At 39.4% G+C, this 24,850-nt stretch overlaps 1 protein-coding gene across 5 annotated transcripts in view; it reads left to right on the top strand.

Annotated features, from left to right (window-relative positions):
- The window catches only part of KIAA0232 (KIAA0232 ortholog), a 48,449-nt gene extending 29,903 nt beyond the window's left edge, over nt 1–18,546 (top strand). For 2 of the 5 annotated variants that reach the window (XM_066185414.1, XM_066185416.1), the window contains exons 4-8: nt 121–202; nt 1,463–4,763; nt 12,428–12,509; nt 14,800–14,897; nt 15,874–16,794. In XM_066185414.1, the coding sequence (XP_066041511.1) occupies nt 121–202; nt 1,463–4,763; nt 12,428–12,509; nt 14,800–14,897; nt 15,874–16,053 (3,743 nt within the window). In that variant the 3' untranslated portion in view covers nt 16,054–16,794. The other 3 variants (XM_066185418.1, XM_066185415.1, XM_066185417.1) reach the window with 3 other exon arrangements.
- Nucleotides 18,547–24,850: the final 6,304 nt, after the last annotated feature.

Here is a 24,850-nt window from a genome sequence, read left to right as displayed (position 1 = left end):
ATGTAAATTTTACTACTATTACAGTTATACATCCTGGTGCTTTTTGTTAAATACTGTTATGAAGTATACTGGCTTTTTTGAATTTTTCTGTTAAGCATTTGGAATTTTCTTCCAAAACAGAGGAGAAGATTCACAAAAAGTTAGAAGGCTCTTTGACTCCTGAGACTGATTTATCTCCCACAGCAAAGGATCAAGTAGAAATGTATGCATTTTTTTATTCTTATTATTATCTGAGATGCTTTTCTCTTTTTATTTCCGTATTTTAACACAGTGAAGTTAACTTAGTGGGGAGTCTGGAGTTTTCTAGGTATTGAGAAATAAATTTCTTTTCACACCATCTTCTTTTGTTAATCTTGTCTATTAAAATATAATCACTTGGTACCATGGGCTAGTTTAATTTCTGTCATTGCCCAGACTGCTTCCATTTGTCTATATACAGAACTCAAACCATACTTAATTTCAGTTTCCTGAAGACTAAGTCAACCAGACAAAAATTTTCAAACAATATTAATTGACATGTAGGTTTGCAAGGAGGGAATAATCAGTTTCCTGGATTCAGATCTCACAGTCTTCTATTGCAGAAATGGCAAACAAAGTCTTTTATAACCTTTAAACTCTTGGTAACCAAAGTGATCTCTTAGTTAACAAGTACCCGAGTCCAGTGTTACTGAACTACCCAGAAGTTTTGTCATTGACCTCTCTTGGAGATACAACTGCTTCTGTATCTCTTAATAGCAGCAACAGCTTAGTAGAAATGTTACTACATGGGTGATCCATCTGTCTTCAGGGAGCTGATTGTGCTAATGTGCGCTTCATTTAACTAACTTCTACAAATTTTTAATAAGTTTTCATTGAAGTATATATGATTCAGTATGAATCTCTCTACCACCAAACACATACTTATATAACTGTTGCAGAAAACCATATTTTAATCTCCTACCTCTTGCATAAAGCTGTTAAGCATCTTAAATTATTCAAAAACTAATCTTTTTTTAATAGCTTTTTCTTAATAACTGGATGATCAAACTACTATCAATGAGATAGTGTCTCATTTCATAAATGAGAATTTTAAAAACTGAAATTCAGGAATTCCTCATTTATAATCTAAATCATACATTTAAAGATTGTAGTGAATTGCCATATTACCTAATAAACCTGGAGCCACTGTTGTAAGCATCCCCAATTTCTCTCACGATGTTTAGTAGTCTCTGAAAAGGAACTTGTTTTACTTGTGTGCAGTATATTTCTAAACATATATTAATACAAGCACTTTCAAAGCTCATGTTGATTTTCCTTTTGATATCATTCAAATAGTGCAATGAATGGCATGTGCATATATAGTGCAAACTAGATTTTTAGCAATTAGACTGGTAGTGTTTTGCTGTGGTTTTAGTAATGCTTCCTAATCTTAATGCTTATCTGAAGCTCTACGATCCAATTGTCCCTTTTGTTTTGCTTTCAGGTACTATGAAGCATTTCCTCCTCTTTCTGAAAAGCCAGTTTGCCTGCAGGAAATTATGACTGTATGGAATAAATCCAAAGTATGCTCTTACTCTAGCTCCTCATCTTCATCCACCGTTCCACCAACTAGCACGGATACATCTTCTCCAAAGGACTGCAATAGTGAAAGTGAAGTAACTAAAGACAGAAGTAATAAAGTATCTGCCACTGTACAGGAAAGAACCCAGCAGAAGAAGAGTAAAAACGAGAAAGAAAACAAGTTTAGTAACAACACTGTTGAAGAGAAGCCTGTTTTGTACAAAAAGCAAGTCCGGCATAAGTCTGAAGGAAAGATGCGTCCCCGCTCCTGGTCATCCGGATCCAGTGAGGCTGGCTCAAGTTCTAGTGGTAATCAAGGTGAATACAAGGCATCAATGAAATGTATTAAAGTAAGACACAAAACAAGAGAGGTTCGGAGTAAAAAAGGGCGTAATGGGCAGAGCAGGCTATCAGTGAAATCTGGTGAAAAGGTTGATAGAAAAGTCCACAGCGGAAGCAGCAGCAGCAGCAGCAGCAGCGGGTCCATCAAACAACTGTGCAAAAGAGGTAAAAGGCCATTAAAAGAAATCGGAAGAAAAGAAGCTGGCGGTGGTGATGGAAAAGATTTGTATTTAGACAGTAGAAATGAAAAGGAATATAAAGAAGAGCCCTTGTGGTATACTGAGCCGATTACGGAGTACTTTGTTCCTCTTAGCAGAAAAAGCAAGCTGGAGACTACGTACCGCAACAGAGAAGATATATGTGGAGTAACATCAGAGGCTGTAGAAGAGTTGTCTGAATCAGTGCATGGTCTTTGTATTAGCAACAATAATACTCATAAAACATACCTCGCAGCAGGTACTTTCATCGATGGTCACTTTGTAGAAATGCCTGCAGTTCTAAATGAGGATATTGACCTCACTGGGACCTCAATATGTTCTCAACCAGAGGACGACAAGTATTTAGATGATGTTCATCTGTCAGAACTAACACACTTCTATGAAGTGGATATTGATCAATCCATGTTGGATCCTGGTGCCTCAGATACGATGCAAGGGGAGAGTCGGATTTTAAATATGATTCGACAGAAGAGTAAAGAAAAAACTGATTTTGAGGCAGAATGTTGCATAGTGTTAGATGGAATGGAGTTGCAAGGGGAAAGTGCAATATGGACTGATTCGACCAGCTCTGTTGGTGCTGAAGGGTGGTTCTTGCAAGATCTTAGTAATTTAGCTCAATTTTGGGAGTGCTGTTCATCTTCTAGTTCTGGTGATGCAGATGGGGAAAGTTTTGGAGGAGATTCTCCGATCAGATTCTCCCCCATCCTAGACAGCACAATGCTTAATTCACACATGCTTGCTGGCAATCAAGAGCTCTTTTCAGATATTAATGAAGGGTCTGGTATAAACTCTTGTTTTTCAGTGTTTGAAGTGCAATGCAGTAACTCTGTTTTACCATTTTCTTTTGAAACACTCAACTTGGGAAATGAAAATGCAGATTCTAGTAGCACTGCTAATATTCTTGGGAAAACACAGTCTAGATTGCTAATATGGACCAAAAATAGTGCCTTTGATGAAAATGAACACTGTTCTAATCTTTCAACAAGAACCTGTAGTCCATGGTCACACTCGGAAGAAACACGTTCAGACAATGAGACTATAAATATTCCGTATGAAGAATCCACGCAATTTAATGCAGAAGATATTAATTATGTAGTTCCTAGAGTGTCTTCGAATTATGTAGATGAAGAAATTCTAGATTTTCTGCCAGAAGAAACCTGCCAGCAACAAGCTAGAAGTTTAGGAGAAATGCCCACTTTGATTTTCAAAAAGAAATCTAAGCTAGAATCTGTCTGTGGTATTCAGCTAGAACAAAAAGCAGAAAGTAAAGACTATGAAACTACACAAGGGTGTAGGGAAAGCAGTCCACATGGAGATGGCTACAGCTCAGGGGTTATTAAAGATATTTGGACAAATATGACAGACAGAAATTCTGCAGCAATGGTAGAAATAGAAGGAATAGAAGATGAATTGTTTTCAACTGATGTAAATAACTATTGCTGCTGTTTGGATACAGAAGCAAAAGTTGAAACCCTTCAGGAACCCAATAAAGCAGTGCAAAGATCAGAGTATCACCTTTGGGAAGGTCAAAAGGAGAATGTAGAGAAGAGAGCCTTTGTCTCAAATGATTTATCAAAAGTAGATGGTGGTGACTATACCACACCATCAAAACCCTGGGATGTTAACCAGGATAAAGAAAACTCATTTATACTTGGTGGTGTATATGGGGAGCTCAAAACATTTAACAGTGATGGAGAATGGGCAGTGGTGCCACCTGGTCACTCAAAGGGGAGCTTACTGCAATGTGCAGCTTCCGATGTGGTGACAATAGCTGGTACAGATGTTTTTATGACTCCAGGTAATAGCTTTGCCCCTGGCCACAGGCAATTATGGAGGCCGTTTGTCTCATTTGAACAGAACGAGCAATCAAAGAGTGGAGATAACGGATTAAATAAGGGTTTTTCTTTCATCTTCCATGAAGACTTACTGGGAGCTTGTGGTAACTTTCAAGTCGAAGAACCAGGGCTTGAATACTCATTCTCTTCCTTTGACCTGAACAATCCATTTTCACAAGTTCTTCATGTAGAGTGTTCGTTTGAGCCAGAAGGAATTGCATCTTTCAGCCCTAGTTTTAAACCTAAGTCTATTCTGTGCTCTGATTCAGACAGTGAGGTTTTACACCCCAGAATATGTGGTGTTGATCGAACGCAGTACAGGGCTATACGGATTTCTCCGAGGACTCACTTTCGCCCGATTTCTGCATCTGAACTTTCTCCAGGTGGTGGAAGCGAGTCAGAATTTGAGTCAGAAAAAGATGAGGGAGGTATTGCTGTCCCTCCTCAAATAGATGTATTTGAGGATCCACAAGCAGATCTCAAACCTCTGGAAGAAGATGCAGAAAAAGAAGGGCATTATTACGGAAAATCGGAGCTTGAATCTGGAAAATTCCTTCCCAGATTAAAAAAGTCTGGAATGGAGAAGAGTGCACAGACATCATTGGATTCCCAAGAAGAGTCGGCTGGGATGTTGCCAGTAGGAAACCAAGATCCCTGTTTAGAATGCAGTATGAAAGAATCTCTAGAAGGGAGAGCGGTGGAGAGCTCTAAAATAAACTGCAGAATAGTGGAGCCACGTGAGGAGACTGGCAGGTTTTGCAGTTGTAAAGCAGGGTGTCATTTCCCCACGTACGAGGATAATCCTGTTTCTTCAGGAGAGCATGAAGAGGTATGTGGATATATAAAATTACAGAATTTGCAGCTAGCAGCTGATAACCAGCAGTTTGTCATGTGACAGTTCAGTTTAAATGTTTGTGATTGTATAGATCTCTAGAAAATACAGTTTTGTAGAGAAACTGGAGGTTCCATCTGAACATAAGAATAAACTTGCTTATTGTAAGGGTGACCGAGTGCTGGCACTGGTTGCCCAGGAAGGCTGTAGAGTCTCCATCCTTGGAGATTTCACAAGACATCTGGACAAGGTCCTGGGCAGCCTGCTCTACTGGGCCCAGCTTGAGCAGGGGGAGTTGGATGTGACAACCTCCAGAGTTCCTTTTGAACCTCAGTCGTTCTGTGATTCTGTGAAAAATTAACCATCTTCAGGTATTTTGGTGTCATCTTGCATACCTTTAGAAATATATGCATGTGTACACTCATGTGACTTTAAAAATCTGTTTACCTTAGGATTTTAGGTTATCTGATTTACATATAAAATGTTAAAATGTGCATAAATTTTGAGTAATGAAATATTACTGATTTTTGATTCGAACGTATTTTAAAATCCTGAAGAAAAAGATCTGAAGCCAGTCTTTTCAATATAGTTTCTTGCAAGTAGAAGAATTTGAAACTGAAATACTGGATGTAAACTTCAGCAAAGAAAGACTTGTAAAGAGGCTTAATTGTCTGGAAATGAAGGTATCCTCTTGTCAGCATAGAGCCAAAAAGAAATAAAATGTGGATGCAACATATCCATCCCTACCACAGTACCATAAGAAAGCCTCAGCGTAGCTGTGGGTTAAGCTCAGAGTTTTCTTTCCGGTAATTGTAGCCATAAGTTAAGTAATAATCAAGATAAAAAATCCTTTCTAGCCAAAAATACCCTGAGTTTTTCTTGCTGTGAGCTCCTTCTGTTCTTGAGTAGAAATATTTAACTATCAAAATAAATTAGATGTGTGGCCAGCTCAGAGATACTGTCTGGATAGGTGTAAGTTACATCTTACATTTTCTTTTCCTTACATCTTACATTTTCTTTTCCTCTTCAGCCTCCCCTTGCACATTCTCAGCAGTTGTAGAATTTACATTTGGAGGAAGTTTTTTCATTTTCAGCTGAAGAGTTGCACCCAGCTTGTGTTGTGCAATTGCGCATTTCTCAATTATAAGTTTGAAACACTAACTCATGCGTAGGCAAGCTAACCTTGCTCTTGCTAAAATTAAAGCTCACCTTTTTGTTGAACAAAATCAGACTTCTTTATTTTCCTTCTTCCTTATTTGTTTCTTCTCTCATCCTCCTTTAAATTGATTGCTTCTTTTCCCAGCATCAGTAAGTTGATATCTGCTGCTTGCACAAGTGAATCAAGTTTGTGACTTTTCCAGACCCTTTCTAGACATCTTGGTTCCTGCTACTCTGTTAACAGGGAAGAAGTGGTTTCAGAAATCTTTACTGGAGTCTGGGAAGTTTCTGTGTTTGTTCAAGGCCTTGCAAAAGGAGTAATCAAAAGAATTAATAGACTGTAAGTCAGAACAGATTCTGGAATTGCCTTTTACCAGGAGTAAGTGAAATCTAACTTCATCATGAAGTAGGGCATAATGAGTGACCAAATGATTATACAGTTATTTGTGACAGCAAGAGCCTGAAGTTCCTTCCAGCCCTTCTCAGATCTTCTTTCTGGATGTGTAGTGCTCTGTGAGGCTGCTTATTCTCATCTTCACTTCAACCACTTATCCATTCAAGAAACTAGTAAGTGGCTGGTATATACAGTGGTACCATAGTTTGTGGTAACTCTGAGGCTTGTAAAAGGTCTTTTGGTAGTGAACAGTGCTCAGAAAGCTGTGGTATTTCATTTTGTTTAAGTTCCTTAGTGCAAGAGGAAAGCTTACTGCTTCCCTTGCTCAGGTCATGTGATTTTGTAACATTTTCATAGCTTCAAAGTGATAAACCACTGAGAAGCACAAAGGGCCAGCAACCCTCTCAGCAGTCTAGACTCCAGTTTGGTTTGCAGTTAAGCTCTTGTGGGGGGCTTGGGGAGCTTGATTCCCCCCTAAGCTCAGACAGCCTGGGTTAACTCATCCCCCTCTATCTACTATGTCTCAAGAAGGTGTGGGCACACTCCAGGCTTTTCTAAGGACCAGTACTTGGAGTCTGAAGGTAATTGGCTTTTTGGCTCAAGAGAATTTATTTAAATTTCTTACTGTGCTTAAATGTCTGTAAAAGATGTGTGTGGACCTTTTTTCTTTTTAAGAGTAATATTATTTATTTTCATGAGCATTAAGCAAAATCAATATAAATTACCTAGAATTAGGACAGTCTGGGAGAAGCTTTTTTCATGAACACCCCACACATACATGCATGGGGGAAAAGCAGGCACTATGGTCTGGACTGATTAGTATAGATCAATATTTGTAAAGATTTTTTTAAATGAAAATTTCAGTGTTTCTGTGCTTGACTTCAGACAGAAATTAAAGTCATTGTTTAACTCAGTCATCTAATGTAAGGTCTGAGTTGTGTTCTGAGGTACCTCCAATATTTTTGCATAAATAACGGATGTGAAAATACTGATATAAACCACAGTGCAATAGTAACACATTCTGTTTTGCATCACTTAAACTTGAGTTATGTATGTGCTGTGGAAACACACATCTCTGAATACCTCCTATTTATAAACAAGACTGTAGGAGAATCTGGTTTAGTTTCCTCCCTCTTACCTTCTATATTAGAACACTTTTTTTAGAATTACAGTGTATTTTGCAGCAGGAATTTGCAAATAGCTCCTGCAAAATTTTTTCAAACATGAATGATATTTATATATCGAGCCATAAGATTTAAAAAAAACCATAAAATTAAACCAATAACAAAGTGAAACCAACAAAGCAATTAAAAGTCCAAACCAAACGACCTCTACAAAAAACCACCAGCACATGCCACCCAAACAACTACATAAAACCCCACAAACACAGCTCCCTTGCCCCCCAAAGTACAGGGGTTTTTTTTTTATTCTGAGTAAATGCTCCTACCATTTAGCTGTGGAGTCATGGGTGAGTACACAGTCTGGACCAGTTAATGGCCTGTGAATGTACCAACACTGCATCTCCTGTCAACAAATTTTACTTGGGCTCCAATCCAGCAGGTGTGCTCATACTGTTGGGTCCTTGAGATAGATAAAAGGACCTGTGGGATTTTAAGGTCTGAGCATGCCTAAGGCACTGATTTTGGTGATGAGGGAATTTTACTGACACTGTGTTTGTGTATCTCATGACTGAATTGGCCTGGAGATTTGATGAGGTTCTGTGCTGGACTGGAGTGATACAGTGGAAGTGCATAACCCCTTTAGAAAGGGCTGTCAAGAGAGGAAGGGAAGAGAGGTGCTTTATAAATATTGGTTCTGAGGTCAGCAGTGTAGAAGGTAAGCTGTCATAAATCCAGGTAGTGATAGGAGGGAGACAGAATTTGGGGGTGACTGCTGTGTGCCATAAATCAGGAAAATCAAGTGGAAAAAGAGCATGTAAGTCATCCTCATACAAAGCAAAGGACTGACTGTAAATAGTGAGTAATTTGGGGGCTGCCTAAGACAGGACTGGTGCAGATAGTCCTTGGTAAATGCTGATCATGGCATGTGATGAAAACACCTACAAAGACTCTTAAACTCTAACCTTCTAATTAAGAAAACATTATTTTGCAGAGATATTGAATGGCTTATGAAGGGGTTTTAAAAAGTTAAGCGTTCACAATAACAGTTTAAAAATCATGAGGGAAAACCCCCAAGGTTTAAACAAAGCAAATACAAAAGATTTGGTATACCTGAAAGTTCTAGAAGTAAATCAGAAACAGAAAGATGACAGAAAGATATTTTATAAACAGAACTAACAAGCTTGTAAAGCTGTGAAAATGTAATGGCCAGGGTATTGATTAGTGTATCTATTGTCATTGTTAATGAAAATACAGATATTACACTGTCTTAGTCACAGCAGTATTCACCTGAGTATCATGAAGAGCAGCAACTAATTTTAGAAAAGCCTACTAGAATACTTGCTTGGGAACATATGGAGGATAGAATATATATATAAAAGCAAATCTTGTTTTTAAAGAGGAAAATGGAACTCAGGGAAAATGGAACCAATGATCCTCTTAAATTGCCCAAACTGTACTTTAAATGGTAAATGGCCCAAATGGGTGAGTAACAGGAAGTTTCCAAGTATTAGTTTAGGAGAAAGATTGAACTCTGAAAATAACAGTCAGTGGCTTACTGGAGGACAACAGAGATGATTATTTTTTACACTGTGTGTCATGTTTATGAAAATCCCTGATAAAAAACAAACTGGGAAGGTCTGCACTGGAAGATAGGATTAGAATAAGAAAGTTTTTAAATCTGAGCATCATCTGAAACATAAAATGCAATCCTAAAGGGGCAACTAAAATTTCTGCAGAAAATAATAGCCCTCTTTACAAACACTATGGGAGGAGTGACAGATGAGGATGTGATGTGAAACAGAAAAGCATCTTCAAATAGATCGTATTGGTGTTTAAATCAGGAATTAAGCACTGCAAAAGACAGCAACATTGAGATCCATGAACAGGAATACCCTCCTGTAAGAGTGGAGTTGCTTTGCTGAAGTACTGGGCTCCTTGTATCAGGAAAGGTGTCTTGAACAGAAAACACGAAGGTCACTACTTACTAAAACAGAGTGAAGGAACTGGTGGTATTTTTTTCTCAAATAAGAGAGACTGGGAGCAGAGGCAGAAGTTTTGCAGAAGCCATGTTCATAGTTAGAGATAAGGGAAAGGCTGTATTCTCTGTAGGCTCTGGTAGACACAAAGGAAATGGATGTGATGACCTTAAATCACACTGAGGGAAATTGAAGAACAAGAATACTAACCAGACAACATACTGTAAGGCTCAATTATTTTTTAGGGAAGCAGTGGAAATTCTGCCTTAATGAGACTGAATGTAAGAATAGTGCATTGTAGTTGATTCCAGCTTTGTGCAAGAGTAGAGGCTACATTATCTCATAGAGTCCCTTGCACATATATTTTCAATGAAGTTCAACAATGAGGTTACTGCCAAGTAAGTTTTAAGAATATAAAGTCTAGACTCAGCTGCCTTTTTTCATTTGTGACTGGCTTCTTGAGCTAAGTGTATTTTCACTGGGTGGCTGATGAACTAAAATTAGGCCCTGATCTTTTGGAATGGACTCAATGGGTTCATTGCTGCTTTGACTTCTGAATTATTCATGTGTTATATTCCACCTGATAGTGAGGGGTTGCACAGCAGATTCAAAGAAATATGTGCTTACAGATGAATATGATTTTTTCTGTCAGTTGTAACACTTCTGATAATATTCATTCAGACCATACTGAGGCTTTAGTGCTTATTCTGTTCACATTCTGCAAGCCTCTTGTCACCCTTGTCAGCTGTGGTTCTTGTCAGCAAGAGTTCTGAAGCAGTCCAACTAGTCAGTGATGGTGTTTCCAAATTAGTATCCAATAGTCTGGGAGAAGTCGCAGTTACCCTACACCTGGCTGTAACACCAGAAAGGAAACCCACCTGTCTTCTCTCTGACCTGCAGCAAAGCTGGGGGTGAAAGAGCATTGCAGCTGGTTTTGCCCTGCTGCCTATGAGTTCAATTTAAGAATAAAGTAAAATAAATATGAATAGTTTCAGTGAGGAGAGACTTCCAGTTGCAATATTTAATATCAGAACCATTCTAAATAATAGCTATTTAGATGGTTAGCTGGAAAATTTAATAAAACTTTTCATAAAACACGAAGTGTAAATATGAGTATGTGTGATAGAGGAGGAGAAGGGGACACAAATTGAAAATCCTGTTTTAAAAGGGAAAGATTGCCAACAAAGGAAGGTAGACTCATGGTGCTATTCTGGAGTTCATATTTTGTATTTACTGATTGGGAGCGTCTCGAATTGACAAAAAAACTCACAGTGTGAGACTGCATTTCTAGGAAACACTTAAGCAACTGCAGGAAAAAAAACCCTTTTCTTCTGCAGATGTATAAAATGGACATTAGAAGTGTCCTGTATCCCCTCCCAAACAAAAATTCAGCACTGAGCTGGGAGCTGTGTGTGACCTGCCCCGGCTCTCAGGTGTTGGGGCTGTGATGGAAGCGCAGGGGGCTGAAGCAGCCAGTGCCAGTTCAGTCACAGAGCCATCCCAGAGCAGGTGCTGAGCTCTGCTGGTGCCTCAGCCCAGGAAGCAAGGCTGCTGCAGCTTGTTGTGCCCTGCCAGACTCAAGCTGGCTTTGCCTGTAGCTGCTGGGGTTCATCCAGCTTATCCCAAGTGCAGGTGTGACAGCAGCAGTGGGAGAGACTTTGAAGTTAATAATGCACTGTGCCTGTGGAGTTTAGATGCCTCAATATCTAATCAGCACAGAGTGAGGCTTTCGTGATTGAATGTATTTGTAAATGCACTTATTTCTTACCATGTCCTGCTTATACCCTTGATCTCCTGCTTCTTTTTTTTTTTTTTTTTTTTTTTTTAATGTTAAAAAAAGACACCATCTGATGGTTTAAGTTCCTAAGAGCCCCCTTTTCTGGAATTAAGTGTTTGAATCTTTGGAGGGTGGTTCCAAAAAGACTGTTCCTGGGTCTTATGACAGGAAACCAGCATGGATAAGTTCAAATAAGTTGAATCTAGGACATATTTCTAAATACAGCACTCTCGAGTTCACTCCTTTGGTTTGAGAGGGTTTTCTCTTTGTGGAATAAGTGTTTGTAAGTTTAAGTTCTATGGGTGTGTAGTTCTATAGCAGGTTAAGGAGGAACAAAAGGATGCTCATTGATCTTCCTTGTTTAAACATTCTCAAGTTTACTAAGGAGAAAGCTGACTAGAAAGTCAGTGTTGAAGATTATTTGGTAATGTTTGTTGTAGGCAGTTGCACTGTTGTTTGTTTTTTGCATCATTCTCATATCTATAGAGGATGTTACAAGGTGGCATAATCTTTTGAAGGCTAATGGGGTTACCTCAGGTGCAGCCATGAAACCAGGGATGTGTCTGTTGTGGCAAGCCCTTGCTATTTTAGCCATGTCCATCAATGTCATAAGGAAAGGCCTATGGTAAAATTATGCTAGCATTAAAATACCGGGAAAGGGAGAGTATTTTGGCAGTCTTAGTGAATGGATTACTTGTAGCATAAAGACAAACCATTGATCATCCTCATAACCTCTTTTTCCTCATGTTGACACATAATTCTCTAATTTTGTGTTCTTTCAATGGTAACAGTGCTGCTAATTCATCCTCCCAAACTTTCAACATGAAATTTTGCCACTTTTTGTTCGCTGTCTTCTCTGTTTTGTTTTACACTGAACTGTTTGTCATGTTGGCTAACATTTCACTGTACTTCCATCTCTTGGGTAGCTCTATCTAGATTATAAAGTGTAGGGCTGGAATTAATTTTTTTTTTCTGGATTTGTTTAACTCTGTGTGGCCAAAGTATGAACTCCAGCATGGAGTTCATATTGGCTGTAATTCAGAGAATGGATATTCCGCTGCAGTTTGACAGTCATTTCCCATTAGTGTTACAAACTGAGCAGTGTGACCTTTAAGACTTAGGAAAATTCATTGTAATACCAGAATTTCCTCCTTTACATATAAGTATATTATTTTTGGCAAAATGAAGTGTGATTATTGTCTAAACACTTTCCTATATTGAATACTAATCTGCAGAGAATGAGTGGCAGCCAGGAAAAGCAGTGCTGGTGGGAAAAGGCGCTCTATTCTCCCCTTTTTCCTGCATCACAGTGTGAAGGTAAGCACCTCTGCCTGTTAGAACTAACTTGCTGTTGCACCCATGTTAGACTGAAATGCTCCTTGTTACGGATTGGAATTGCTGCAGATGAATTGGATTTACTGTCTGTATTTAAAAAACCCACACCAGTAAGCTTCCACAAAATATTCTGTAATCTTAGAAAGAACTGGGATGCTTCAGTTGCACTTAGAGTAGACCTCTGGTGTGATTCTAAATGGGTCTTAAAAGAAAATGGTTTTAAAATAATTGTAACATTTACACAAATTTACGTAATGCCAAAGCTTGAAATTAAATAAACAGAAAATCTCTGATTATGAAAACACTTTATTACATTTTTTAATGTTTCATCCTGAAAAATACTTATTAGGTAGGTAAATCCATAAGAATGTGAAAACATGATGATGACCTTTTATGGGTGTGCGTAAATAACATGCCAGTTATTCAGTGAATGTGTGGAATCTCTGAGACTGGGAAGGAGAGGGATTTGCCACTTGGCCACTTCTTTCATACTGACAGTCTGGGAATTTTTCTGTCCTGTACAGAGAGCAAGTTCAGTCTTAGTAGGCAGGCTGCTCGTGATCAGAAGCAGGTGTGCTTCCAGCACTCCCAGGAATCTGTAGCATCTGGCAACTGACTCAAGCCCAGGTTTTCAGCGGACCAGCAAGAATCCAGGCAGCTTTTTTTGTCTGCATACTAATTCACATTTTCTGGGGAGAAGGCAAGAAGCTAAACAAGATCATTCTGTGTCGTGAATTCACAGGATCTCTGGTGCTTTCTGTTGGTACAGGCCCAGGGTGAGAAAGTTTAGATCAGAGACCTGGTTCCTTAATAGGTTGAAAGTAGGTTAGCCAGTTATTATTTTTAAAGCGCACCTTTAAGTGCAACCGACTAAATTGTGTTCTTGGTTGTGAAACAGCCTTACTTTGGTGGTCAGGGCAGTTTGGGTCACTATCAAGAGCATCTTAGCTTTTACTTCACTCCCACCTATAGAACTGTGCACAGTGCAAGAGCAGATCGGCGCTCGGAGCCTGCCACATTAGCGAGAGCCATCAGTCTTCCCAAAGCGGGGGATTTGGGGTCCCCCTGCAGAGCTGCGGGGCCGCTCCCGGGGCCGGGGCCGTGCTAGTGCCAGGGCTGTGCCCGTGCCGGGGCCGTTCCCGGTGCCGGGGCCGTTCCCGGTGCCGGGGCCGTTCCCGGTGCCGGGGCCATGCCCGTGCTGGGGCCGTTCCCGGTGCCGGGGCCATGCCCGTGCTGGGGCCGTTCCCGGTGCCGGGGCCGTTCCCGGTGCCGGGGCCATGCCCGTGCTGGGGCCGTTCCCAGTGCCGGGGCCGTTCCCGGCGCCGTTCCCGGTGCCGGGGCCATGCCCGTGCTGGGGCCGTTCCCGGTGCCGGGGCCGTTCCCGGCGCCGTTCCCGGTGCTGGGGCCATGCCCGTGCTGGGGCCGTTCCCGGGGCCGGGGCCGTTCCCGGTGCCGGGCCCGTTCCCAGTGCCAGGGCTGTGCCAGTGCCGGGGCCGGTGCTGGCCCCTGGCGGCGAGCGCGCGTCACTGCGGCAGCGCTTCCCCGGCGCGGGGGGAACGCGGCCGAGCCCAGGAGCTGCCGATGCAGAGCCAGGGTGTCTGTCAGGGACAACAGAGCCAGGGTTTGCTCTGTGCCACTCAGTTTTTAAACAAGACCGAGACTTTATTCTCACAGCTGATGTTACTCTTCCACAAACCTTTTTCTGTATCCAGTTTTCAGTATGGGTACTTTTTATATGTGGATGTCGATGCATGTGATCCATGTGTACCTGTCTACATGATAGTTGTTGATATTGCATATGTAAGTTTACTCTGGTAAGTAGAAATCACTGCCATTCACATCAACTGGGGTTTTTGAGCTTCAGTGAGGATCAGGCTACTGTTTCAGTCTATACTGTATGGGTATAGAAATAGGAGTGAAGTGGAACACAATGCAATATCAGAATTGAAAAATGTACTGAACTATTTATCATAAAAAAGTACTTCTTGTTTTTTGGTATTTTAGGTGTTTTCATTAACTAAGTAGTTTCTTCTTTGACTATTAGTTATCCAGGTAGGATTTTAATGAAGCTTCCGTGAGGTATTATGCTGATTTCTTAATGGGTGTCAGACCATAAAAACCCCCACAAGCACAGAATTTACATGGCATAGAGTGTGAATTCCAATAATACTTCTCTGGATGCTTTAATTTATGGTAAATGTAAATAACAGTGTTCCTCAATTCTGTTTTTTCTTCCTTTGCATCTGAAACACCCCCACAAAAACAATAAAAGAATGCTATACAAATGCCAAGGGAGAAAATGGTGTAGGAGAACTTGCAGATGTAAAGGAAGTATCCAATGATGATGAACATCTTTTAGATTTTAATATGGTAAGTTTGTAAATGGTTTCGGGGAGGAAGTTTTTAACTTATTTTCTAAGGGTGGGCTACTGCATCTTTCCTTTCATCACAGTTCTCAGTCTACCCTCAAATGAAATTCCTGCAAAAACCTTCAAAAGCTTCTCTTCTCTTTCTTTGTTTTTAAACCTCCATCTTGAGCATCCTTCTGAAAGTTCCTCAGGGTGTTGTGCTTTGGGGACTACAACCCTTTGTACAAACAGCTGTACTTCTAGTAGATAAGCAAAGCCAGTTTCCTTTGGGAATGCTTGTCATTTGCTTGTCACGAGTGTTAAACATGAATCTTCTTTTCCTTGAACTTCTAATTTCAGTAAGTGTAGAGTGAGCTGAAGTGCACTGTGAGGGCAGAAAGGACCAGTAACTAGAGGGACAGAGATAATATATGCTGAATACTGTCCTCATTACAAGCAAAAAAACCCAGATTTTTTTTTTCTAGGGAAAAAAGTTCATGTACACATGTATTTACTGATATACCTTTAAACTTCATAGTCATGATAGCGCTTAGTTTAACATTGTGACATGCTTGCTATAGCTTTACTCATTCAGATGAAAATATATTTAAAATACATTTGCTTGAAGTTTAGTCAGATCTGTGCTGTGTTTTCTTACTATTTAATACTTACTACCAAGTTTTGGAGATAACTTTTACAGTAATTTTTCTGACATGAACTGTGATAAAGATACATCCTGAGTTCGCTTTTGATTCTCTTGCTGTTTTGTGCAAATCCTAAAATTAAGGAATAGGAAAAAATAATAAAAGCCCCATCTTTTTTCCCTGCTGTTCTGCAGTCCTTTCTACATAGTGGACTAAGTCAGGAAAGAGGAGGACTTGCCCTGTAATCCTGGCATCTCTCTTGGACAACTACAAAACCATATAGCCTCCCAGCCCAGAGAAAAGCAAGCATGTTCTTTATTGTTCCCCATCAACACTGTCAGTTTAAATCCTTAGGTTTCTTCTGTTTATGAAGCAAGATGTGCAGATGATATAAATGCTGAGGCAAAACCAAATGGCTTCAGGAAGAAGATCTACTCCAGTGATAGCTCCAGCTCTGAAGACACAGCTTCAGAAGGTGGAAGCGAATGGGCTGATCCGTGTGAGGAGGAGCTTTTTTCTCGAACTCAACTGTAAAAACTGCAGAGTAGAACAGATGGTTGAAAAGTAACATGAGATGGAAAACTATCTTTCTTGAGGGTCTGTAGCTCTAAAACAACAACTTGAGTTTCCTCTTCAGTTAATGGATTCAGATGTGTATTTATCTTTCTCTTCTTGCTTATTTTATAGATGAGGACACAGCTGTCCTGTTGAAGATTTTTTTTCCCAAAAAATACTGTTAAATTCTTGGCTATTTGAACTAGACTAGATTGTGTTGTCAAATCAAGAATGGATGTGCATGTGCTTGTCTTAGTAGTACCACTGCTTTTTTGCATCTTAATTGCAGTTATTTTCTTTCGTAACTGTAGCCCTACCACTATTACGATCTTCTTAGCATCGCAGTGTCTACAACTACTTCTGCTATTCAGAGACTTCAGCTTTCTGCACATTAGGCTTTGTTCTTTAAGAACTGGGAGATAAATACTTAACACTGTAATCTATCAGTGCCTTTCTGAATGCAGGAGAAAAGCATGAATGACTTGTCCAGTCTTCATTCAGTAAATCTCATAACTTTGAAGTAGGAACAACAGGGTTGTGCTTTAGAGACTTACAGAAACTGTGTTTTCTATCCTATGATTCCCCCCTCCCGCAAACCAACACTGAGGATACCATGGTTTGTATTTTTGCTAACTGGAGAAGCCAAGGATTTTTTGTAGGTATGGAGGCAATGTGGGGTTTTTTTCTTTTTTTTTCTTTTTTTCTTTTTTCTTTTTTTTTTTTTTTTTTTTTTTGTCCTTTTTAGCAATTTGCCAGTGTGGGGCAGAAGTTCAAAAAGTAACACCAAAAATAATAAACCACTGGGGTGATGTGTGGATTGTTGTGAATTTTGTTAATGAGTAATGAGAATGTTGTCTTGTTGCAGATGAAGGCATTCATGTAACCTGCAAAAGCATCCTGTAACTGAACTTGAGCCTGAATGACTGAAACTCTCTAAAATGCTCAGAGTGTTCAATGTTTTAAATGCAAAGGGTCAGTGCTTCACTTGAAAGAAATCCTGTGGCTGCTGCAGTTAGCTGCTGTTGTGGCTGTAATTTAGTAAATCTCGTAGTTCATTTTGTGTTTCTGAGAGAATGTGTGGGGCAAGTTACGTGTGTGGTGGGTGGGGGTAGGGAAGGTGATGACTTAAAACATACATGTGTGATTGCAGTAGTGATTGTTGCTTTATGTGACTTGCTTTTAAATTTTCTTTTGTTAACTTAGAAAGTCAATACATCGTCAAGTTGCATCTGTACAAGACTATCAACTCCTTCTGCTTTTAACACATTATGCAAAATGTATAAGCCAGGAGGAGCAGTATTTGCAAAACTAAACATTCTAAGTTTTTACCAGCTCCTAGTTTTAAAAAATGACAACAACTAACTAGTCTACACGATTGCAGCATGTGTATAACACCAGGAAGTGCAGAAAGTCCAATACTGACTTGAAAAGCTTCACCATTATTTTTGACAGGCAATAAACCTCACAAGAAACATAGCTGTTTGAAATGTGAGCTGAACTGCCTTTGAAATATGTTCTGCGCTAGAAATGCTTTCTGAGTAACTGGGTTTTGTTGCCTTTATTCAATTGACAGTGTAAGAATTTAAATCCATGGTTGGGAAGCCATGCCAGTCTTTGTGCAACGCATTTGGTGAGATCCTTACTAAAACTGGCCTGGTTGCCCTTATCCGAGGACTTTCTTTTGGTCCTCTTCCTCTTAGACTATGTTTTAGGGTTTGTATTCATACAGCAAATCTTTCGACACTTTACAGTTTCTTTTCTTAATTTATTTGCAGACTTTGAATAGATTTTTATATATTTTACTTTCTTCTGGAGCTTCCTTGAGAGGTTGTTTAGCACCTGCACTGAAACTAGTTAACTTTAACATGAAAGGAAAAAAGAACTTTACACACAAATTCTTCAAATCACTACAGTGAAGAATGGAATAGAACTTCATTTGAGAAAAGGAAACGACCAAGGGGACATATTTCAAACACAAACTTCAGCTCAGTTAATTCTGGCTAGAGCTTCTTCATTGGTAAGAAAGGGCTCAAAAGTAACAAAGGTGTTGCTCATAGTTACACTGTGGCATGTAATGATTCCAGCACCTTTGAGGAAAATAAAATCCAATCTTGAGCTTGGGCAATAACAAATTGTCTTTACTTGTTTTCATAGTTTAATGGCTAAAGCTCTAAGGCTTTCAGTGAGAGTTGAAGTGTGGTTTTTAGTTTTTCTATATGGATAGAAACACACACCAACAACAATAACAACAACAACAACAGCATTAAAGTTGGCATACGCTGAACCGCACTGTGGGATGAAGCGCATTGCATATCCATAGCATTGAAGTATCAGTTTTCCATTCCTGGGCTGAAATTTGTTTCTACTTTTTGCTTCAAGTGGTTGTATTGTTCTGATTTCACGTACACCAGAGTAACTGATTTTGTTTTCTTGTGGAGTTACTTAACACCGAATAAAAATATAAAAGGACAATTGGATGGTGTGTGTATGTGTCTTCATTTTCTTCGGCTAACGTGTATAACTTAGATACAACATGCAGTTAAGCATTGAATGTTCTGGAGAAATAGCATGACATACCTAATTTTGGAGTCCTTTTCATTGCTGTAATTTTTTATACTATTTTTAGGATGTAGAAAAATTAAACACATTGCATATGTTCTAAAAAAAAAAAAAAAAAAGAGCTTTGTCCACACCTTATTTCTGTAGAAATTAATTTATAATGACAAATTCATGTTTAGAAAACATGAGACCCTTAAAAAAAATCAAACCCAAGCAAACCCAGACCCACTCTCACATTAGTTACAGAACTTTCATGTAATATGGGATCTAACCCAGGAGATTTCTATTTCTGCTTTCAACTTGTGTTCAGCCATCAAGTAACTAGTATCTTCCTTCTACCTACAGAAAAACTGCATCTATAATAACACAGTGCACTTTCCTCATTCCTTGGCTGCACCTCCTTTCAGAGAAAGAAAAAAAAAGCTCCAACAGCTCACATTCTACTTGGTGGAGCCTTGTGCATTGTGGTGCTGTAAGTCTGCAGCCAAAGTGACCTGGGATTCTGTGCAGGATGATTCCAACCTCTGCTGAATTAGAAGTTCAGTGAAAACAATACAGAAAGACACACTTGGAAATAATGGAAGAGTCCCTCTGTAAGGTCCTTGGGTGAATACTTTTTTAAAAAGTTAAAACTTTTAAAGCCACGCATTATTTTCAATTATTTCTTAAATACACCAGAAGTAGTATATATTCATTGCATTTGTAGAAGATACTTAATAAAACAACTACATTTCATCAGCCAGGTTTTTCAATTTCTGTATCTGAATTAATATTAAATATACATATTGTAAAGAATTAGTTTCCAGTGTAAACAATGCTCCTGCCATGCAAAAACTACCACTGTATAGTTCTAGGCAGCAAGTGCATCTGTCAGTGGTAAGACAGGCTGGCTGTAAATGCATGTCACACTTTGCCCTCGTGGGAGTGTCTGATGTGAAAATTCATGGGAAGGCAGTGAACCTTCTGGAAAGTCAGAATTCCTTCACAGTAACTCATTCTTTCCCTGCCAGGACCAGCATGGTTAAGTATTATCCCCAATGAATTAGTCATTACCTTTCACGTACAGCATCTCACATAATTTTCTTTTATTACCTGTGAAACTAATAGCAAAAAGACTCCAGAGGTTTGGGACAAAGGAGTCTTTACTGATACATTTTAGCTTCCTACTGTAAGACTTCTGTTCCATTGTTCAAGTTCCTCTCAAAATGTAGTATTACATGCAAATGCTTATCAACTTTATGGTCTATCTCTGCTCAAATGGGATGATAATGGAATGAGCAGGAAAAATCAGCTGACAGAGCTGGCAGTGGGCCACCACGCTGCCGAGAAAAAGCCATTGAGTGACTAAACACTGGTGTTCCTGCCCTACTTCATCCGTGTGTAACAACTTCACCTATAAACTGTGAGGACAGAGGCTGAGGTGAGAGGTTGCCATGGACGCTGCCTTCTCCCTGACAGCCTTCTTTCGGGCAAATGATTCTGGAAGGACAGTGTCTGTCATTACTGGATTTGCACCTAATCCAAGGACGAGGGGCTGCAAAAGCAGTACAAAGTCTCTGCGTCCCTCAGTAATGATGCAGGGTGCCTTCTGTTAACAGCAGTACCAGCCATTTAATAGTGCTACAACTGCTTGTCACATAAAGATTTCGGGATTTGCTAATGAAGAGTTAACTGCCAATCATTTCTGCACAGGCCTTCTTTTACTCACTACAAGCAAGCAGAGACACAGGAGAAGCAGCAACTCTCCTTGACTCAAAACTGAGAGCTCTCAAATTCTTGAATTCTAAAACCATTCTAAGCAATCACACCAGTTAAAAATACTGTTAAAATTATAGCATAGATGAGTACATTTTCACATTCATCTCTGCTTTCCTGTTTGTAGCATGGAAATGCTCAAGCCAAGAACAGTACAGTACAGTAGCAGTACTGAAAGCAAATACATAATACAAATACACTGCCTAAAAAATGGGATGCCATTTCCACCATTGGAGATTTTTTAGGAATATATTAGACAAATGTGTCAGAAATTACGTAATGACCCACACAAACTGTGTAGTTTTTTTTTTCCTTTATTGATCCCACGTTTGAAAAAAAACTACAACTTGTGTGTTCTTTAGGCCTATTGTCCAAAGAATAATTTGTCTCATTAATCTCTACCTGCTGGGATGGGCCAGCCTGATCCCTTACAGATACGGGACAGAAACTGGTGTTGAATTTTTCATTTTTGCAGTTACTTCATTTGTACAATAATGAATAATAAGAACATCCTTTATGTTTAATAACCTTTTAGTAGGATTTTGCCTTTTTCCCCTTTTTTCTTACATTTCATAATTTACAATTTTTTGATTGATATTTGGCTTCTAATTGTCCTCACTCTGCAATGGAGTTCTTTCATTTGACTCTGGAGTCCTCATCTATTTGACAACAAAGTCTTCTTCAGGAAGTCTAAGTTGTCATTCATGTCATTCATTAAATACTTTCCCACCATTTTCCTGTAATTGTATTCAGTACAAAAATACTAAATTTTTTGAAGCATTGCAGATCCCTGGAAATATAATAATGGGATGTTACCATCCAAAACTGAATGTTACTTAGTTTCATTCATCCTTACTAGGTCTAGACAACAACTGATTTTTAGTCCAGTACTTTTTTTTTTTCATCCTAGTGAGTTCCAATAGATGTTTCCATGTCAGCAACTACTAGAGAATAGATCTGGATTCTTTGGAAACATAATTTAAATTGTGCTTACTTAAGAAATATGTTACAGAACTCCAGCTTTTCATTATGCAGCTGTGCATAATAACAACCATGTTTCCTTCTCTGGCATGATTTAGTGATGAGTGAAGATCTGTAACAGAGGTACCATGGAGGCTTTGTTAGCAATGATTTACGAGCACTCAGGATTCTGCAATTCTGAGATATTAAACAAAGAGTAATATTTTTAGTTGATATAGTTTTACTGCTTCACACCTCATTACTCGTGTTGTCTTTCCTAAACAGCTTGTAGACAGCGATAGAAACAATCTTGTCACGCATCGTGTTTCAGTGGTATCAGTTCAAACATGCTGGAAAGTCTCACGCTCTTCCCCTGCCTTTCCTGCTCTTTGTTTTCTTGCCACCTCTTGGAAGGGAACCATCTCAGTTTATTCTTACCAAATGGTAACAGAAGGGTTAACAGTGATGGTAGCTATAGACCAAGCTTCCTCATCCTTTTTCAGGTCTCAGTTCCTATAGGAAGAGGCAGCTTTTTGGGATAATCAACTGGCACGTTCTCCAGATGTTCCTGATTCATCCCAAACCTATTAAAATGGCGTGGTGTTCAGATAGTCTACCTCTAGTAGGAATGCCCATGTAGATGGTGGCCATGCTGAAAATGGACTGCTATCAAATACAGGCAAAAATAGTTTTGTGTGAACAAAATTAATTTCTGATGAATCTGAAGTAGAAGAGCGTAATATTCATTTCTCAAAAGCATCACCATTTGCTTCTGAGGTATTGAATTTTTCACAGAAGTATTACCTTTTTCATTGCTACGAGTCAGTAGAAACCTGACTTTATTCACTGTTCCCTTTCCTTGTGCCATATAACATGCACGAGTTATTTCACTGTGCCTACAGGTAATTCTGTAAAGCAAGGAGGAAAAGGAGCAATGTCTCCTGTCTGTGCTAACATTTGCTTTCAAGAGAGAGCTTCTCTGTCGTGGTATGATGGATAATAACTCAGAGTGTCCAGCACTGCCACATTTGGTATCCTTGCCCTCTGGCTTGGGTGACCTAGAACTGCCTTAAATCACAGTGATGGCAAGTGGAGGCGGGAGCTGTTGGTCAGCTCACATTCAGCGATGCACAATGGTTGTACCTTCACAACATGCTAATCTTTGGTTAACTAAAGAAAAAAATTAAATTGTCCTCTAGCTTATGACAGAGAATTACTGACTTTAAAGAGCTGCACAGCAGATTCAAATGAAGTTCAGTTTGGCTGGCTCTGAAAGCTGCCTGCATCACACTTGGCTTGCGATGAATGAAAATTCAATCTAGATGTTCTCATCTAGCTCATAAAAAAGTAAATTTGAAGTTGTATCAATTACAAAATTGCTGAAGCTTCAAAACAGAACTGAAAGCCTAAGCAGAGAATGCTTTCCCACATCTACAGGCATAAGAAGTATGACAGAAACTTGCATTTCTGTTCCTTGGCTCTAATGAAACAGAGGAAGGTCTGGTATTTGGAGTACTTTTATTTTGGAGAAATCACCAAGACAGAACAGAGCACAAACTCTTCATGCTTTCTTGCAGAATAACCATAAAACTGGGATATCGAACTCTGCTGGCATGAATGTGAGTCTGTATGACAGAGCTTTTGAACAGAATGTTTAAAAAAACCTAAATTCTCTAGCACCAGTCTATTATTAGACATGTAGAAGGTTTTTTTGCCCACTAGGTGAACGCCAATTGCCAGTTTGAGGCTGCTCTATGTAACATTTTATTTCTACACAATAGCTGCAGGCAAGACACTCTTAAACAAAACATAATTTTTGAAATTAAGTATTCTACAGGTTTACTTGACCCTGAATCAGTGGCAGAAGATTGATAATAACCATGCTGATTAAGTGCCACAATTAACTTACCACACTTCTGAGGATTTATTGACAACCCTCATGTTTAAACAGGAAGGCTTGATTTCTGTGTGCCCTTCTGTGTGGACTTTAAATTTTGCACAGCTACTGCAAAAGAAAGGTGCTAAAGGTCCCCTCTGCACTGATTCATGCTTTTATACTTCCTGTACCTGGCAGTACCTGTTCTGTTTCCTTTTAGTAATTAGCACATGCCACACTTCAGCAGAGCTAGTGGTGTGACACTACTTAGTCACACTGTGAACCCTTCAGCTTTTCCCCATACAGAGGAGTAACAATACACATTTGCAGACAGAAATTTACCTCATCTGGGATGGAGGGGGCCAGAACAGACTGATACTAACTGCTAATGCAAACCACTTTTTGGTTATAGCTCAGGACCACCAGAAATACTACTTCCCCTTTCCTAGGAGTTATACAGCCATTCATGTGCAATAGAGGGGTGTGGTTTTAATATTGACTAGGCTGCCATTTTCTGAGACTTTCCATATGCTCTGCTACCGCTCAAAGATTTTCTACAGCAGGTTTTTCTAATAGTTTCTTCAGCGTAAATCATATTAAGCTGGGAGAATCATTATTTCCTGTGTGGGCACTCTGCAGAATTAGAGAATTCTTGACTGTTTTCATTCTGTTATTTACCCTGGGAACCAAACAACTGATCTAGGGTACAATGACACATCACGATGACAGTACTCACTTCTGGTTGCTCCAATAAAGGAATTGATTCCCGCTCTCAAAAATAGAAGAAAAAAAAGTTAATACAGAAAAAGGAATTAGTGACAGCATATGCTCCAAAAATCTCTTGCATATAAACAAGTTTATAATTCCTCAAAATTGGTTTGCTTTTATTTACCTTTATTTAAATATGGAAGCTTACAGAGATAGCAGTAATTTTCAAAAGAAGATACGAGAAATTGGTGCCAATCTTAAATCATTTTATGTTGATACCCATCTTAGAAACACAGCAGACTAAGGACTGATCGAGTCACAGAAACAAACTATCTGCAGAAGTATAATTTGTGATTGATGGCAGATTTTTCAGAGCAGTTTCATAATGATCTAATTCCTATCTTTACAGTATGTAATTGGTGTCAACAGGGTCATGGTGGCAAGTACTTCTATACAGGTTTACCTCAGCCTCTCACAATTCATTCAAGTGTAACTTGCCCGTATCAAAGCTTGAATAATCATGGGTTTGCACTGCTTGATAGCGAACCAGTGACACCAACACAAGTTCAGATATTTCTGTGTTTGCTGCCCTCACACTTCCAGCTCCAGTGTAGACAGGAGAGGTGCGAGGTGACGAGAGTGAACTTATACCCTCGGTTCAGATGGGGGACAGCTTTAGCTTACCACCGTAGAGACCTGATCACCGACTCTAGGTGCGAAACATTTGACCTTTGCAGAAAAATAAAGCAGTGCCGAGTTTCACAGATTATGAGGAAGCACGACAGCTCTGCTCCTGTCAGGTGCTGACTGCTCGGAATTTCAGTGTGGGGGTAGAGCAGGGTGTGCACAGCTCCACCATGTGAACGGCAAAAGGGCGCACTTTGAGACGGAAGGTGAAGAGAATGGACACACATACGA

The sequence above is a fragment of the Chamaea fasciata genome, unplaced genomic scaffold (assembly GCF_029207755.1).
Source record: "Chamaea fasciata isolate MVZ Bird 193981 ecotype frontalis unplaced genomic scaffold, bChaFas1.0.hap1 SCAF_6, whole genome shotgun sequence".
Classification (NCBI taxonomy): Eukaryota; Metazoa; Chordata; class Aves; order Passeriformes; family Sylviidae; genus Chamaea; species Chamaea fasciata.
This window is presented reverse-complemented; position numbering and strand designations above follow the sequence as displayed.